General features: G+C 38.5%; 1 protein-coding gene across 1 annotated transcript in view; it reads right to left on the bottom strand.

Annotated features, from left to right (window-relative positions):
• LOC131953055 (activated Cdc42 kinase-like) overlaps nucleotides 1-17,158 on the bottom strand; it is a 45,898-nt gene that overhangs the window by 10,791 nt on the left and 17,949 nt on the right. The window contains exons 3-11 of the mRNA XM_059316069.1: nucleotides 8,122-8,340; nucleotides 6,756-6,908; nucleotides 5,864-6,055; nucleotides 4,184-4,281; nucleotides 3,876-4,002; nucleotides 2,643-2,792; nucleotides 1,369-1,472; nucleotides 936-1,084; nucleotides 142-303 (exon numbers count right to left, since the gene is read on the bottom strand). Of these exons, the coding sequence (XP_059172052.1) occupies nucleotides 142-303; nucleotides 936-1,084; nucleotides 1,369-1,472; nucleotides 2,643-2,792; nucleotides 3,876-4,002; nucleotides 4,184-4,281; nucleotides 5,864-6,055; nucleotides 6,756-6,908; nucleotides 8,122-8,340 (1,354 nt within the window). The remainder of the gene's footprint in view (nucleotides 1-141; nucleotides 304-935; nucleotides 1,085-1,368; nucleotides 1,473-2,642; nucleotides 2,793-3,875; nucleotides 4,003-4,183; nucleotides 4,282-5,863; nucleotides 6,056-6,755; nucleotides 6,909-8,121; nucleotides 8,341-17,158) is intronic.

Raw genomic sequence — 17,158 nt, 5'->3', positions numbered from 1 at the left:
TAGGGTCTCAAACCCAGACCAAACTCAAAACTTACAAGAAAAACAGTAACCCTATGTTTCAACACTCAAACATGCGATTGTGTTCATGCAAAATACTACATCAGACATCAATAGGTTAGAACTACACAAATTGACCAATACCTGTGTCCACTCTGATGGGCAGCTTGGCGTAAGCATCACCAATGAAAGAAACATCACCAAAGACAGCGCCATCGTATCCAATGTGGCCAGTGTGTCTCAGGTCATTCTGTGGTCGACTAATCATATCAGCTCGGATCTTTCTCCCTGACTTTCTGCTGGATTCTACACAATGTCAAAACAGTTGTATCATGTTAATATACTAAACACTTTCTGTTGAGTGCTACACAATGTCAAAACAGTTGTATTAAGTTGAAATAGTGCATAGTATAATTCTACAAAAAAGCTTAATGAATATAAAAAAAGAATAAATAAATTATACACAATTCCTAACAATTGTATGACAGCTATAAGCACAAATTTCAAGTTCATTTCCCAACCAACTACTATGTTTTTTACATGACGATAAAGCTCCTGTCAAAAATGCAGATTAATTTGTTGCTTAACTGTGTCCTGTACAACAATTGATGGCCTTTACTTTCAACAATCCATCTTTAAATGTGTGAGGACTAATTGTACATGAACAATCACCAAGATTTGAACTCTAGCCAATCAGCCAGATGCTCAAATATCTGACAACATCAGCCATTTGTTGTGTTCTCTATAAAAACATTTTCTTAAAAATATTTTTTTTTCTTGTTATTTCTATCCTGTTGCCTTCTCCAGCATTAAAGATACAATTCTGCTTATAACAGTGGGATGCTGTGATGGGACACAACAGTGATGGGCTTACACCAGGAGTTAAATTGAGAAGGTGCAGCGATGATGATGATGAAAGTGCTATGTTCCCTGCTTACCTTTCCTAGCCAGTGAGAGAGATTTAGCTGCGACAGGGCTAATCTTAGGTTCAATGAAGGGTGCAGCATTTGTTGGGTCAAAGAATCCCACCTTGCCACTGGACAGTACACCCCTCCACACCAGACCAGGGGGGGAGGTGTTGGGGGGACTAGAACAAGAGAAAATAATTTGGTCACTGAAATGTTCTAAAATAATAAAAAAGTTTAAAATAAAAAAGTTATTCACAGAAATGTTCATCTAAAATTATACAAAATTTAAATTAAAAATATTGGTGGGAAATATATAAGATAGTTAATCCTTCACATGTTAAGTAGATGATCAAAATAATTTAAACAATAATTCACTTAAAAAACAGTTATTAACTTAAGACAATTACAATAGTATGGTTCATCAAAGAGAAATTTGACACAAAGAAAACAAAAAGCTGCTGACCTCTTGTCAATAACAACAATGATGTCACCAGCTTTGTAGGTCAAGTAGCCTTTCTCTGTGCCAGAAGTCTCGTCCTTCAGAGCTTTCACCTGGGTGGGGCGTAGCTGTGGACAGGGACAAAACATTTCATTGTTAGTGCAACCACAGTATAATCCAAAGACTAGCTAACAACTCAACAACCATAATTATAATAATCCACACAACAATGGTGATAACAAAACAGCCCCTTGAACTGTCCACAAAAAGAAAGTCAGTAAATCCCACCAAGAATATCAGCAAATAATTTCCAGAAAGTTTAGTATTCCAAAGTAAAAATATCCAGCCAGCATTGAAATAAGAAACAGAATACTTTATAAACCACTACAATCAATTACTAAAGTAATGGGATACATTATTAAGGATAAATAAAAAGTTAACTAACAGTACCCACCTGTGGCACTAAAGGTAACCAACAGTGCCTACCAGTGGTACTAAAAGTTAACTAACATACCCACCTGTGGCACTAAAAGGTAACTAACATCAGTACCCACCTGTGGCACTAAAGGTAACCAACAGCAGTACCCACCTGTGGCACTAAAGGTAACCAACAGCAGTACCCACCTGTGGCACTAAAGGTAACCAACAGCAGTACCCACCTGTGGTACTAAAGGTAACTAACAGTACCCACCTGTGGCACTAAAGGTAACTAACAGTACCTACCTGTGGCACTAAAGGTAACCAACAGTCCCTACCTGTGGTACTAAAGGTAACCAACAGTCCCTACCTGTGGCACTAAAGGTAACTAACAGTACTACCTGTGGCACTAAAGGTAACCAACAGCAGTACCCACCTGTGGCACTAAAGGTAACCAACAGCAGTACCCACCTGTGGTACTAAAGGTAACTAACAGTACCCACCTGTGGCACTAAAGGTAACCAACAGCAGTACCCACCTGTGGTACTAAAGGTAACTAACAGTACCCACCTGTGGCACTAAAAGGTAACCAACAGCAGTGCCTACCTGTGGCACTAAAGGTAACTAACAGTACCCACCTGTGGCACTAAAGGTAACCAACAGCAGTACCCACCTGTGGCACTAAAGGTAACTAACAGCAGTACCCACCTGTGGCACTAAAGGTAACCAACAGCAGTGCCTACCTGTGGCACTAAAGGTAACTAACAGTACCCACCTGTGGCACTAAAAGGTAACTAACAGCAGTACCCACCTGTGGCACTAAAGGTAACCAACAGCAGTGCCTACCTGTGGCACTAAAGGTAACTAACAACAGCACCCACCTGTGGTAACCTGAGTAAAATGGAAGCAAAAGTTGGCCTGGCATCTGGGTCGTGTTCCCAGCACTCCTTCATCAGCTGGTACATCTCATTGGTACACAGGTCTGGCTGCTCCAGGTACTGGCTGTTGGGGCCATCAATCACTTCCAGAATCTGGGGGTCAGAGTTCAACATTAGACTCACACAGAATCTGGGGGTCAGAGTTCAACATTAGACTCACACAGAATCTGGGGGTCAGAGTTCAACATTAGACTCACACAGAATCTGGGGGTCAGAGTTCAACATTAGACTCACACAGAATCTGGGGGTCAGAGTTCAACATTAGACTCACACAGAATCTGGGGGTCAGAGTTCAACATTAGACTCACACAGAATCTGGGGGTCAGAGTTCGACATTAGACTCACACTGAATCTGGGGGTCAGAGTTCAACATTAGACTCACACAGAATCTGGGGGTCAGAGTTCAACATTGGACTCACACTGAATCTGGGGGTCAGAGTTCAACATTAGACTCACACAGAATCTGGGGGTCAGAGTTCAACATTAGACTCACACAGAATCTGGGGGTCAGAGTTCAACATTAGACTCAACACTACTTCAATAAGGGCTAGTTAATATATGGGATTTATAGCATTCAATTACCAGCTGATCATCCCTTTAAAATTAAAATAATAAAGTTACTGAAAGCTCCAGGCACATGGTGTTTGGGGCATGTACCACTTCCATGATCTATGGGAGGTAATTCTACCTGACACTGGGCCCTTTATAAGACACAAGCACTAACTTTTAGGGGCAGCTACACAGTGGTGGCTGTGACGGTATTCAGTTACAAGCTGATTCTCTTTTTTAAAAAAACAAATACCAGCTACTGACATAAGTTTGATTAATTACAAACTAATAAAATACAACCTGTTTAATTAATTACAAGCTAATAACATAACACCTGTTCAATTAATTACAAGCTAATAACATAACATTAATTAATTGCTAGCTAATGACAAAACACCTGTTAGTTGGCTAACAGCTAACCCATATGAACACTAGAGACCTGTTGAGCTTAACTATATCAAACCACATATTGAGCTTAACTCTAGGTACATCTAACCCACCTGTCCAGCTCAACTCTAGGCACATCTAACCCACCTGTCCAGCTCAACTCTAGGTACATCTAACCCACCTGTTGAGCTCAACCCTACATCTATTCCACCTGTCCAACTCTAGGTACATCTAACCCACCTGTTGACCATTCATGCCAGCCCAAGGTTGGAAGCCATATGTAAACATCTCCCATAGCAGGACACCAAAGGACCAGACATCAGAGGCTGTGGTGAACTTGAGATAGTTGATACACTCTGGTGCACACCTGAGGGGGGGGGGGCAGTACAAACAGGTGAGTCAAATGTCATCAGAATCTTATCAGTTGCATCATTTAGGGGAGGCGGTCATTTATGTGTAATGAGCAAAATATCAAATTAGAAGCGTGATGTTCTTAAAGTCACATCCACATTCATTGTCTTAATGATTTGACTAGCTAACGAACTCACCATGCAATGGGCAGCTTTAAACTAACACTAAACTTGCTCTGGTAATAATCTTGACCAGCTCCCAGTATTCTGGACAGTCCCAGGTCACTGATTTTAACCTGGGTTTAAAACAACAACTGTGTTATGTACATTCAAGGATAGGGTAGTCTACACCATAACATGTTTATGTTATTGTTATGACAATCCGTTCATGTAAACACATGTATCACATGATGTTATGATCACATGACACAAACATGAATACACCTGGTATAACACTTCATGCTCAAGAATTTTTTTATGATAAAGGTCAGTATACCTCAGTGTTTACATGAATGAAATAATGTCACCTAGATAGGAAAGTATGGTGAGTCACACAGACTAGGGCTCATGTGCCTAATTGCATTGTTTCTATTTATAAAAAAAAACAGTACTAGCAGGAAGTGCTTATTTCATCTTGTAGTAAGGAAGTAAATATTATATCCTCTAGTAGTGATCTATATTTAGTATTCTAGTGAATGAGGTGAGATATTTATAGACAAATATTTTTAAAACTTCCCACTTGGGTCTCATAAGAGAAGTATTTAACAACAGACACATGAACAGAGATAGCTATCCAAAAAGGTGAGAGAAATATTCATAAACACACATGAGCAGAGATAGCTATCCAAAAAGGTGAGAGAAATATTCATAAACACACATGAGCAGAGAGAGTTATCCAAAAAGGTGAGAGAAATATTCATAAACACACATGAGCAGAGAGAGTTATCCAAAAAGGTGAGAGAAATATTCATAAACACACATGAGCAGAGAGAGTTATCCAAAAAGGTGAGAGAAATATTCATAAACACACATGAGCAGAGAGAGTTATCCAAAAAGGTGAGAGAAATATTCATAAACACACATGAGCAGAGAGAGTTATCCAAACAGTGAGAGAAATATTCATAAACACACATGAGCAGAGAGAGTTATCCAAACAGTGAGAGAAATATTCATAAACACACATGAGCAGAGAGAGTTATCCAAAAAGGTGAGAGAAATATTCATAAACACACATGAGCAGAGAGAGTTATCCAAACAGTGAGAGAAATATTCATAAACACACATGAGCAGAGAGAGTTATCCAAAAAGGTGAGAGAAATATTCATAAACACACATGAGCAGAGAGAGTTATCCAAAAAGGTGAGAGAAATATTCATAAACACACATGAGCAGAGAGAGTTATCCACAGTGAGAGAAATATTCATAAACACACATGAGCAGAGAGAGTTATCCAAAAAGGTGAGAGAAATATTCATAAACACACATGAGCAGAGAGAGTTATCCAAACAGTGAGAGAAATATTCATAAACACACATGAGCAGAGAGAGTTATCCAAAAAGGTGAGAGAAATATTCATAAACACACATGAGCAGAGAGAGTTATCCAAAAAGGTGAGAGAAATATTCATAAACACACATGAGCAGAGAGAGTTATCCAAACAGTGAGAGAAATATTCATAAACACACATGAGCAGAGAGAGTTATCCAAAAAGGTGAGAGAAATATTCATAAACACACATGAGCAGAGAGAGTTATCCACAGTGAGAGAAATATTCATTAACACACATGAGCAGAGAGAGTTATCCAAAAAGATGAGAGAAATATTCATTAACAGCCATATGAGTAGCTAGAACTATCCAAAAAGGAGAGAGATTCTCACCAGGTTTTTAGTGAAGACTAGAATATTCCTGGCAGCCAAATCTCTGTGGACCAGCCTTTTACTCTCCAGGTAGCTCATGCCATCAGACACCTGCTGGGCGTAGTCACAGAGCCTGGGTATCTGCAGGTCAACCCGCAGCATGGGGTCCTTGAGACACTCCAGCAGTGACCTCATGGGGGCCAGCTCTGTCACCTGTGGCAACACAATCAGAGGTTAACACAAAGTAGCTTAACTTCTTCCATTCTGTAGACTAACTCCTTCCATCTTTAATCTCACTAAAATATACTACAGTGCAATAGGAAACAACAAAACAACAGGAATTAGTTTACTTTTCAATTACCAATATCCACATGAGCATAAAGCAAGTATATATATATATATATATATATATATATATATATATATATATATATATATATATATATATATATATAATACTTTAGCCCCTACACCATAGGGCTTGTGACACCATCAGTTATTACTACTAAACTATAGATACCAGTAGCATAGACAAGGGGGGGTGTTGGAGGAAGGTTGTCATAACTGTCTACAGACCCCCAAAATGGCAGCACTCATGTTTCTAAAGCAACAGTGTGCTTATGTTGCTTCTACTGTTGAAGTCAATTATATAAAAACCTTTTGTTTAAAAAAAAAAACCCACAAAACTTCTCCCAAACAATCCAGCCTGGGCCATTGATCAATACAAACTAAAATTAGTTCTCAAAATTGATTTTAATTAACGAACAAGCCCTCTTTAGCAATACAGTACAGATTAGGTTATGTTGTTTCACTGCTGGGTTACAAAAGATGATGTTAAAATCTATCAATCCATGCTACCAACATTATGATTGCAAATTAAAGCTAATGCTAAAGATCTGCTGCTAAGACTGACCATCATGAGACTATCATCAGTGTCCAGCACCACGCCGTACATGCGGACAATATGATCGTGGTCCACATCCTGCATGATAGCAGCTTCCTTGAGGAAGTTCTGGGTCCCTGTGTTCACTCTCTCCCTGCTCAGTTTCTTTACTGCCACTTGTAGCTGCAACAAACATTCAATCATTTCATTAACACCAATACAATCATATCAGTTACATTAACATTCAATCATTTCATTAACACCAATACAATCATATCAGTTACATTAACATTCAATCATTTCATTAACACCAATACAATCATATCAACCATTTCATAAACATCAATACAATCATATCAGTTACATTAACATTTAATCATTTCATTAACACCAATACAAACATATCATTTACATTAACATTCAATCATTTCATTAACACCAATACAATCATATCAACCATTTCATAAACATCAATACAATCATATCAGTTACATTAACATTTAATCATTTCATTAACACCAATACAAACATATCATTTACATTAACATTCAATCATTTCATCAACACCAATACAATCATATCAGTTACATTAACATTCAATCATTTCATAAACACCGATACAATCATATCAGATTCATGTTAACATTCAATCATTTCATTAACACAAATACAATCATATCGGAGTTACATTAACATTCAATCATTTTATAAACACCAATACAATCATATCAGTTACATTAACATTCAATAATTTCATCAACACCAATACAATCATATCAGTTACATTAACATTCAATTATTTGATAAATCTACTTATCAATACAGTAATGTAAGAGTTACATTTCTTACAAAAATGTTTGATTTTGTATAATAAGATATTTTAACTGGATATATATAAATGACAAAGAACTGTAACTGTACAATAATCACTAGCTATTGATTATTAATATGATGGTTGACTACAACACATTTTAAAATTATGAAAAGACTCTTTAATTTATTTTTTAAATGATTGATTTAAATTGGATTTTGTACATACAAACTTATATAATGAAACTGCATAAACCAGACACTAAACATTTGTCTTATGCTGTGAGAGTCAATGTTTTACAACTTGTGTAACCTTTACTATAAGCAACAGCTATGTGAGTTTCCCATTTTGGGATGATGTTGGGTGACTATACAACTGAAACAGATGAACTCTACTTCATCTCTACAATGGAATAAACCTTTTGTCAGGGGCCATTTATAACTTTTGAATTGTCTACAGCTATGGTTAAGAACAGGGTGGTGGATTTCAAGTTTCTTGTGGATACTCATACTGAAACCTCTACATCACCATCACAGAGCTTACATCAGAAAAGTAATACTCTAGCAGACAAAGAGAAGGACCAACCTTTTCTCCAGTCTCTGTGGTCCACACCCCCTGCTGCACCACCCCAAACTCCCCCTCCCCCAGGATCTTGTTGAGCTGTATAGAGTCCACTGAGATGAGCTGCTTGCCTGGTGGTCTGGAGTAGGGAGCCCCCACAGACGCTGGTCTGGGTGCTCTCTGCTGGGGAGGGGAGGGGCTAAGGGTCCTGTTGGTGCCATCACCTCCGCCTCTCAGGATGGCCTTAGGGAAGACAGAATGGTACACCTATTAACACAGGCATGACACATCTATCAGATAAGACCAAACTAGCCCAGTCAGAAATGTAGGTAGCATTACTGACTGGGACTCTGGTAGTCTTTATTACAACATGTTGAATTCAGCAATAGAATTTAAACACAACTACAAGTTTATAAAACAATCAGTTCAGCTAATAGAAAAAAAAAAAACTGTTAAAAACGTTATAATGTTAAAACAATCAGTTTTTTGCTAGAACAAGAAAAAGAAAGTTTAAATTATTGTGAAAAATTAGAGTTAATTTAGTAAAAAATAGTGGCTGATACGAGGATTACGCAAATAATAATTAAACAGACAGTGGTAGGATCCTCACAAATGCAAGAGAATTACAGGTCCAGTAGACAAACCCAAGGTCTTAATAACCACAAAGTGCTGATATTAACACAACCCATTTAACTGTTTTTTTACAAGTTAACTGAGTGACACTTGGGGTTTAAAGTTTAAATAACAAATAACTAATAGATCCAGTGTCTTACACAGATCTGCCATGAAATACAAGTAACATTACATCACAAAATTGTCATTACACCATTTTAAAATGTAACAACAAGTGCCTATTTTGTGAGTTACTGCCCCTACTTAAGTCAAGTACCTGCTCCACTTGGGCGTGTTTTAAACAACAGACTAAAGAAACAGTGACGACATCAAATGACACCACTTTAAGTAATGTTTCATCTCGTGTTAAGTGTACTTGTATTTTAGTTTTAGCTCTCTGGTCGAAAGATTTAACCCCTCAAAAAATCAATTGTCTCTCCTAAACCTTCCACAAACAGCATCTGTCAACAATATTTGGCAACTGGACAAACAGAGTTCTTTAAACAGACAGATGTATTTCTAGCATTAAACACACTTTTCTTGAAGAGAAAGAAAGATTTTCAACCAAAACAATGTTAACCTTAAACCGATACAGATACAAATATCTAATTTATAGTATTTTAAACTTTAAGGGTCTACAAAAAAAAAAACTACAACAGGCAAAATAGGAGAAAGTTGTTAAGTTCATACAGCAGCGACCATTACATAGATAAAATATCCGTGGTAAATGTGGATAATACAGTAGTAAAACTGTAGAACTAGGATAAAGATAAATTAAAATATCTGTAGTAAGACAGAGTGAATATAGATCTATTTGTTCTGAGGGTCAACCAGCTTTACTTACGCCTTTTAACTTGCCAAACATTGATGTCATATTAATCCACTCAGTAATGAACTCAGTGTGTAGAAATAATTGTATCCAACATTTGGAAGCAATTTTTCAAAATGTCCTATCAATCATCCACTGACTAGGTTAATCCACAACTAGAAATCCACTGATACACACATTATCCAAGTTATCCATTGCTACACAAACAGTCTTAGTAATCCATTGATCCATAAGTTGCTGTAGTTATCCACATATCTGAACCAAGAGAAGACATGCCCACATGAAACAACTGCTACCACTATCACAAGGGTCTCACTACTTACACCAGCACAAGTGCTGGGTCACCATCCTATCTTACAGCTGAAGACACTAACACATGCTGGACTCAGAGGTGTGTCATTGTAAACTGGGTGTGTTACTTCCCTTTGTCAGGACGCCAGTGCAATCACCCACTTACAATTATCTCCCCTAGTTTCAGTCAATGTTATAATTAGCAATGAAACTGTTATTAATTATGTGCACCACTTCCCTGTATCTGATGGCTGTAATTAATTTTCCATTAAACTTTTTCATCACTTGCCTTCACAATTACTCAACTAAATTTAATACCACCATCCCCACAGTATAAGTACTACAAGGTTAATTAATCAAATTAACAACAACTGTTAGTAAAACTCATATAGACGATGAGTCCAACCATACAGTTATTATGAAATCAACTTTAAGGAACAGACATTTATATTTCTAGCCATCCCATCCTACAGAGTTGTGTGATCTGCTAGATCCTGTGAAATGAAACTTAATTCCACATAAATCATACACCTACACCGTGACAGGGGATTGGGAGAGTTATTTCCCTTACACCCACAGCTTTGCCATGATGCATGCCCCTTGCCTTTATTTCACGCTACAGAGTTCGCACTCTTTTAACTCCCTTTAATGTTGCTTACTCCCCTTTACATTCTCCCCGAGATTAAAGTTCCTATTCTCCCCCTTTACGGTTCATCCACCCCACGTAGCGCCGCCATTAAAAACTAAATACACGCCAGAAAAGTGACTTAGTGGGGAGCCTATAAATAAAAAGGGAGATAATCGACCAATAGAGTTACTGTTCCTAGCAATATCGTGACTTAAGGGGAAATGTTAAAACATTTATTACGTACACCTCGTCCTAAAATCTGTCACACATGCAACGCGTCGATAAACAGAACCAAATGTATACTACAGGGCCATAAAGCGATTAAATAAAACAGATCTTCAACACGGCCATAAAAAGTTGGCCGTAAGTGGCGTACTGAGCTCCAGGTTGTGTAGCCGCCACAACCACCCGACTGGTTGACTGCACGTATATACACCAGTCACAACCCAGCATTCCAACATTCTTTTATTTCAACATTCTTTTACTGGCTTCACACAGACAAACGTGGCCCAATTCCTAGCTTTACTACACGGCCAAACGTGGCCCAATTCCTAGCTTTACCACACAGCCCAACATGGCCCATTTCCTATCTCCAACACCCGCAGTGCTGTTGTTTCAACACGGTTTTTATAAAAGCTGTAATCACCACATAATCAATTATTCCCTAAACACTAGCCCCTAGTCATCATTTCATCCACCTAAAGACCTATGTCATCGTTCTAACTGTGACACCTGTCGATAAACATTGATTCACCGCTACATTAAGATTAGATCGCATGCACACTACACAGGGCTCAACAGAGATTTCACCAACTTAGAAAACGTTTTGTATATATTAATACCGAAAGTCTTGTAAGCAAACCACTTGTGATTACACTAAAAACACCTGACCTTAACTCGGTCAACCGGTTACATTACGCAGTTAGTTTGACCTCATAGAATAAAGACGGCACCACTAGACTAGAGTATCCAACAAGAAAACCACGAGAGTTGTATGAAGTTAGACATGACACACGTACATGTACACTAGCACAGGGTGCACACATCCACTGACAGGAGTCAGACGGGAGTGACAGCGGCAGTCAACACACACGGCCTACAAGGGCTAATGAATCAACCTCAAGTGACGACCTAAATCCGTGCACACAGTCCATTTTTTTCTCTCTCTCTCTCTCTCTCGCCCAACAAGACAGTCAACTGCAACACAACGTCCTGTTACATGACTCAAGTGTTGGGAGAACACAGGTCAAAGCTCGGTGATATATGCACGGACACGGACTCGTGTGTAGGGGAGAGTGTTGTTGGGATGTAGGGTGGTATCAAGGTGGGGGATGATAAGGTGATACACGGAGGGAGATAGTATGGGTGTGATATATTATTGATGTGCTATAAGGAGGGAGATAGTATGAGTGTGATATATTATTGATGTGCTATAAGGAGGGAGATAGTATGGGTGTGACGTATTATTGGTGTGCTATAAGGAGGCAGATAGTGCTGAGCTGACACCACATGACAAAGCTATCAGATATTTGATCGTCGTGTTTGATCTGATGTTTAACAAAAAAAAACACTGGCCTAACGTGAATAAGTTAACCTTGTCCTTTTAGCCGCAGTCAAGATTAGCAGAGATTACTGACCTTAGTACAACACCGTATGGTTTTGTTAGTCGATACTTTCTATACATATATCATGTAGCATATTTTAGCCGATATATCAATAATCTGTCATGTAGGATGTTTTAGTTAATTAGTCAAAGCGCCTGTCTTGTAGGATGTTTAAGTGAATGCGCCTACACATCTACTAAGTATGTTTTAGTCGTTATGTCAATACATCTGTCTTGTAGGATGTTTTAGTCGATATGTCAATACATCTGTCTTGTAGGATGTTTTAGTTGATATGTCAATACATCTGTCTTGTAGTATGTTTTAGTTGATATGTCAATACATCTGTCTTGTAGTATGTTTTAGTTGATATGTCAATACATCTGTCTTGTAGGATGTTTTAGTCGATATGTCAATACATCTGTCTTGTAGGATGTTTTAGTCGATATGTTTATACATCTGTCTTGTAGGATGTTTTAGTCGATATGTTTATACATCTGTCTTGTAGGATGTTTTAGTCAATATGTCAATACGCCTGTAATGTAAGATGTTTAACTGAATGCGCCCCATATGTCTACCAAGTATGTTTTAGTCGATATGTCAAGACACCTGTCTAGCGCCCTTAACAACATATGCCCGACATATTCCGCCACCTCTCAAAGGACCCAATGTTCGATGAAAGTCAACTACAGTTATCAGTGACTGAACAAAAAAAAAAAAAAAAAAGACCCAATATTAACAAAACCGGCTATTAAAAAATGCCAGCTTGCATAATTTAAAACAGCTACGTCCTTATAAAGGATGATGTAAAAAGAAACATTCACTTGAAGGTTGCCTTCATGCCGCATGTGACAGCTGTACCAGTGCGCTAAACAACGGAAATCTTGTGTGCACCTGTCTCCCATGACAGGCTGTGATTGGCTTGTGCAGCAAATGTAAGATTTCACGTCAACATGTATGCACAGTGGTAGATAGCAATCTATGTGCAGCAAATGTAAGATTTCACGTCAACATGTATGCACAGTGGTAGATAGCAATCTATGTGCAGCAAATGTAAGATTTCACGTCAACATGTATGCACAGTGGTAGATAGCAATCTATGTGCAGCAAATGTAAGATTTCACGTCAACATGTATGCACAGTGGTAGATAGCAATCTATGTGCAGCAAATGTAAGATTTCACGTCAACATGTATGCACAGTGGTAGATAGCAATCTATGTGCAGCAAATGTAAGATTTCACGTCAACATGTATGCACAATGGTAGACAGCAATCTATGTGCAGCAAATGTAAGATTTCACGTCAACGTGTATGCACAATGGTAGACAGCAATCTATGTGCATCAAATGTAAGATTTCACGTCAACGTGTATGCACAATGGTAGATAGCAATCTATGTGCAGCAAATGTAAGATTTCACGTCAACATGTATGCACAATGGTAGACAGCAATCTATGTGCAGCAAATGTAAGATTTCACGTCAACATGTATGCACAATGGTAGACAGCAATCTATGTGCAGCAAATGTAAGATTTCACGTCAACATGTATGCACAGTGGTAGATAGCAATCTATGTGCATCAAATGTAAGATTTCACGTCAACATGTATGCACAATGGTAGACAGCAATCTATGTGCAGCAAATGTAAGATTTCACGTCAACATGTATGCACAATGGTAGACAGCAATCTATGTGCATCAAATGTAAGATTTCACGTCAACATGTATGCACAATGGTAGACAGCAATCTATGTGCAGCAAATGTAAGATTTCACGTCAACATGTATGCACAATGGTAGACAGCAATCTATGTGCAGCAAATGTAAGATTTCACGTCAACATGTATGCACAATGGTAGACAGCAATCTATGTGCAGCAAATGTAAGATTTCACGTCAACATGTATGCACAATGGTAGACAGCAATCTATGTGCAGCAAATGTAAGATTTCACGTCAACATGTATGCACAATGGTAGACAGCAATCTATGTGCAGCAAATGTAAGATTTCACGTCAACATGTATGCACAATGGTAGACAGCAATCTATGTGCTGCAAATGTAAGATTTCACGTCAACATGTATGCACAATGGTAGACAGCAATCTATGTGCAGCAAATGTAAGATTTCACGTCAACATGTATGCACAATGGTAGACAGCAATCTATGTGCAGCAAATGTAAGATTTCACGTCAACATGTATGCACAGTGGTAGATAGCAATCTATGTGCAGCAAATGTAAGATTTCACGTCAACATGTATGCACAATGGTAGACAGCAATCTATGTGCAGCAAATGTAAGATTTCACGTCAACATGTATGCACAATGGTAGACAGCAATCTATGTGCAGCAAATGTAAGATTTCACGTCAACATGTATGCACAATGGTAGACAGCAATCTATGTGCAGCAAATGTAAGATTTCACGTCAACATGTATGCACAATGGTAGACAGCAATCTATGTGCAGCAAATGTAAGATTTCACGTCAACATGTATGCACAGTGGTAGATAGCAATCTATGTGCAGCAAATGTAAGATTTCACGTCAACATGTATGCACAATGGTAGACAGCAATCTATGTGCAGCAAATGTAAGATTTCACGTCAACATGTATGCACAATGGTAGACAGCAATCTATGTGCAGCAAATGTAAGATTTCACGTCAACATGTATGCACAATGGTAGACAGCAATCTATGTGCATCAAATGTAAGATTTCACGTCAACGTGTATGCACAGTGGTAGGACGCTACAACTGTCAGATCTTGCAGTAGACAGCTATCTATGTGCAAGTACTTACTTTAAGTATTATCTACATTTAGCACAAAAACATTTTCGCACCACATTTGAATGCCAAGATACGAGACAAGATCAACAAGGGAAACCAGAACATGAGACCAACGGTGCAAGTTTAGAGGCCAGACTACAGTATAAGTCAAGATTACGAGACCACTGAAGCTCCCACCGTTCACAAAAACAGGGTTCAGACTCTCGTGGCGACCAAGATGCCAACAGTCACTGAAACAGAAACGAGAGATTCCACAAGTGTCTGTGGAATTTCTCACCCCTTCCTCTCAATGGAGCTTTCCGCGAGTGTCAGACAGTGCCGTGAAGCCCTGATAAACTGGCTAAATAACCCCCTCCCCGCTACCAAATAAAATAAAACAACAATAAAAGCCAACAGGCTGGCTTTATACCAGTAAAACCGAGGTGGAACATTTGCTCTGTTAGACTTATTTCACTGATAAAGTTAAACGACTTCTAACCACAGCAGCACGTCTAGATACTAACGTTGAATAACTTCTAACCCAAGCAGCACGTCTAGATACTAACGTTGAATAACTTCTAACCCAAGCAGCACGTCTAGATACTAACGTTGAATAACTTCTAACCCAAGCAGCACGTCTAGATACTAACGTTGAATAACTTCTAACCCAAGCAGCACGTCTAGATACTAACGTTGAATAACTTCTAACCCAAGCAGCACGTCTAGATACTAACGTTGAATAACTTCTAACCCAAGCAGCACGTCTAGATACTATCTACCAAGACGCTACAGCATGCTCTATCAGTTTTCTTTGTTCAATTGAAACCACAGGGGCATGTTGAAAATTTTTGTAGCGCTGATAAGGTAAGGCTCTATGTGTTGGTGTGTGCGCATTGGTCGGTGTGTGTGTTTACGAGAAGAATGTCCCTACCTTCTCATATGTCACATTGCCCAAACACAACATAAAAACAAGAGTGGGGTATTGAAAGAAAAGAAAACACAGCTAGACACTTGTATTATACAACTGTGTTTTTAATGTCAGTGAAAAAAAAAGGGAGAAAGTTTTCACATCTGATTGTAGCAAGTTGGTCTACATAAACAAGGTTAGCTGTATAATAGTAAACTAAACCTATATTCCAGGATATGCGGGATTCAACTGAAATAAGATTCAATTTATGTAAATAGTTAATGATAATTAGAAGAGAGGTCGACTTCCGTAAAAAGTTATCTTAAAACTAATCTCAATCAAGTTTTTAAATTGATTAGCACAAGCGTATACTTTCATGAGCGTAAGTGTTCAACTGGTAATAATCCAGGGTACAAAAATACTTTGGATAACAATCTTTGTTTGAACGGCGTGTAAAACCCAGGGATTCTCATAGTGTGAGCTACAGACTCGAGATCAACTTTCAACAATAGAGGACTAGGTGTAATCAAGTGAGGGTAATGCACCTACTAATAGGGCTCTTAAACCACCCAGTATAACGATAACTAACGTTTCCGTAGACCACCTCTCATACTTATAATATTTCTATGACCCCCCCCCCTAACCTAATCATGCACAAATGTATGAACGCAGTCAACATTTGGCAGAACAAAAAGATCTTAAGATAAATTCACATTCAGACACATTCTTTGTAAATTATAACCACGGCTTGTGATATCATTATAACAATTAATTAGAAAGCTAAATAAACAAGTGCAAATCAGCGGAGTCATATAGCCATTCTAACTATCAGGAATTAGGCGAAAAGAAAATGAAAGGCACTGTTGCATTATAGCATTACTTTACATCACCCTTACGCTTTAAACAATTTATATAATGGTCGAACACGCTCTCGTTTTGTTTTAGTGCACAATTCCTTTTGATTGTGACAAATTACACGTTTTGTTTCATTTTGTACAGGCTATTTTAACTATGTCGTTGTAGATTATTATTATGTCTGGTGGAAATAAAAACCGCGGTTTAGATGGTGAGTACCGCCTGCACGTGTGACCACGTGGTGCATGACCTACATAGAAAATCTGACCAACGGTGAACAGGATGTCGGCCCTTGTTACTGCACAACCAAAATAAACCTTAAGGGGGCGCGCGCTACGATGGTGCACTTAAAAACTGGAGTGGCGCTTTAAAGGAAACAAATATATTAGCCAAAACAAACACGGCGCCGCACAAACCGTCATTGACGACTGGCTATGAATTATATGTTTGGCTACTTGTTTCTGGGGCAGGACCGACAACTTCACACGGCCACAAAAATACCGAACACACAACTGTAGGACAACAGCAACTTGAGTCCACACAACCAGACGTCTTGTGCGTGTTGTTGTGGCGTC

Source organism: Physella acuta, unplaced genomic scaffold, assembly GCF_028476545.2.
Source record: "Physella acuta isolate Inbredline_101_S28 unplaced genomic scaffold, ASM2847654v3 ptg000903l, whole genome shotgun sequence".
Lineage (NCBI taxonomy): Eukaryota > Metazoa > Mollusca > Gastropoda > Physidae > Physella > Physella acuta.
Note: the sequence above shows the minus strand (reverse complement) of the source record. Positions and strands in the feature narration are given on the sequence as shown.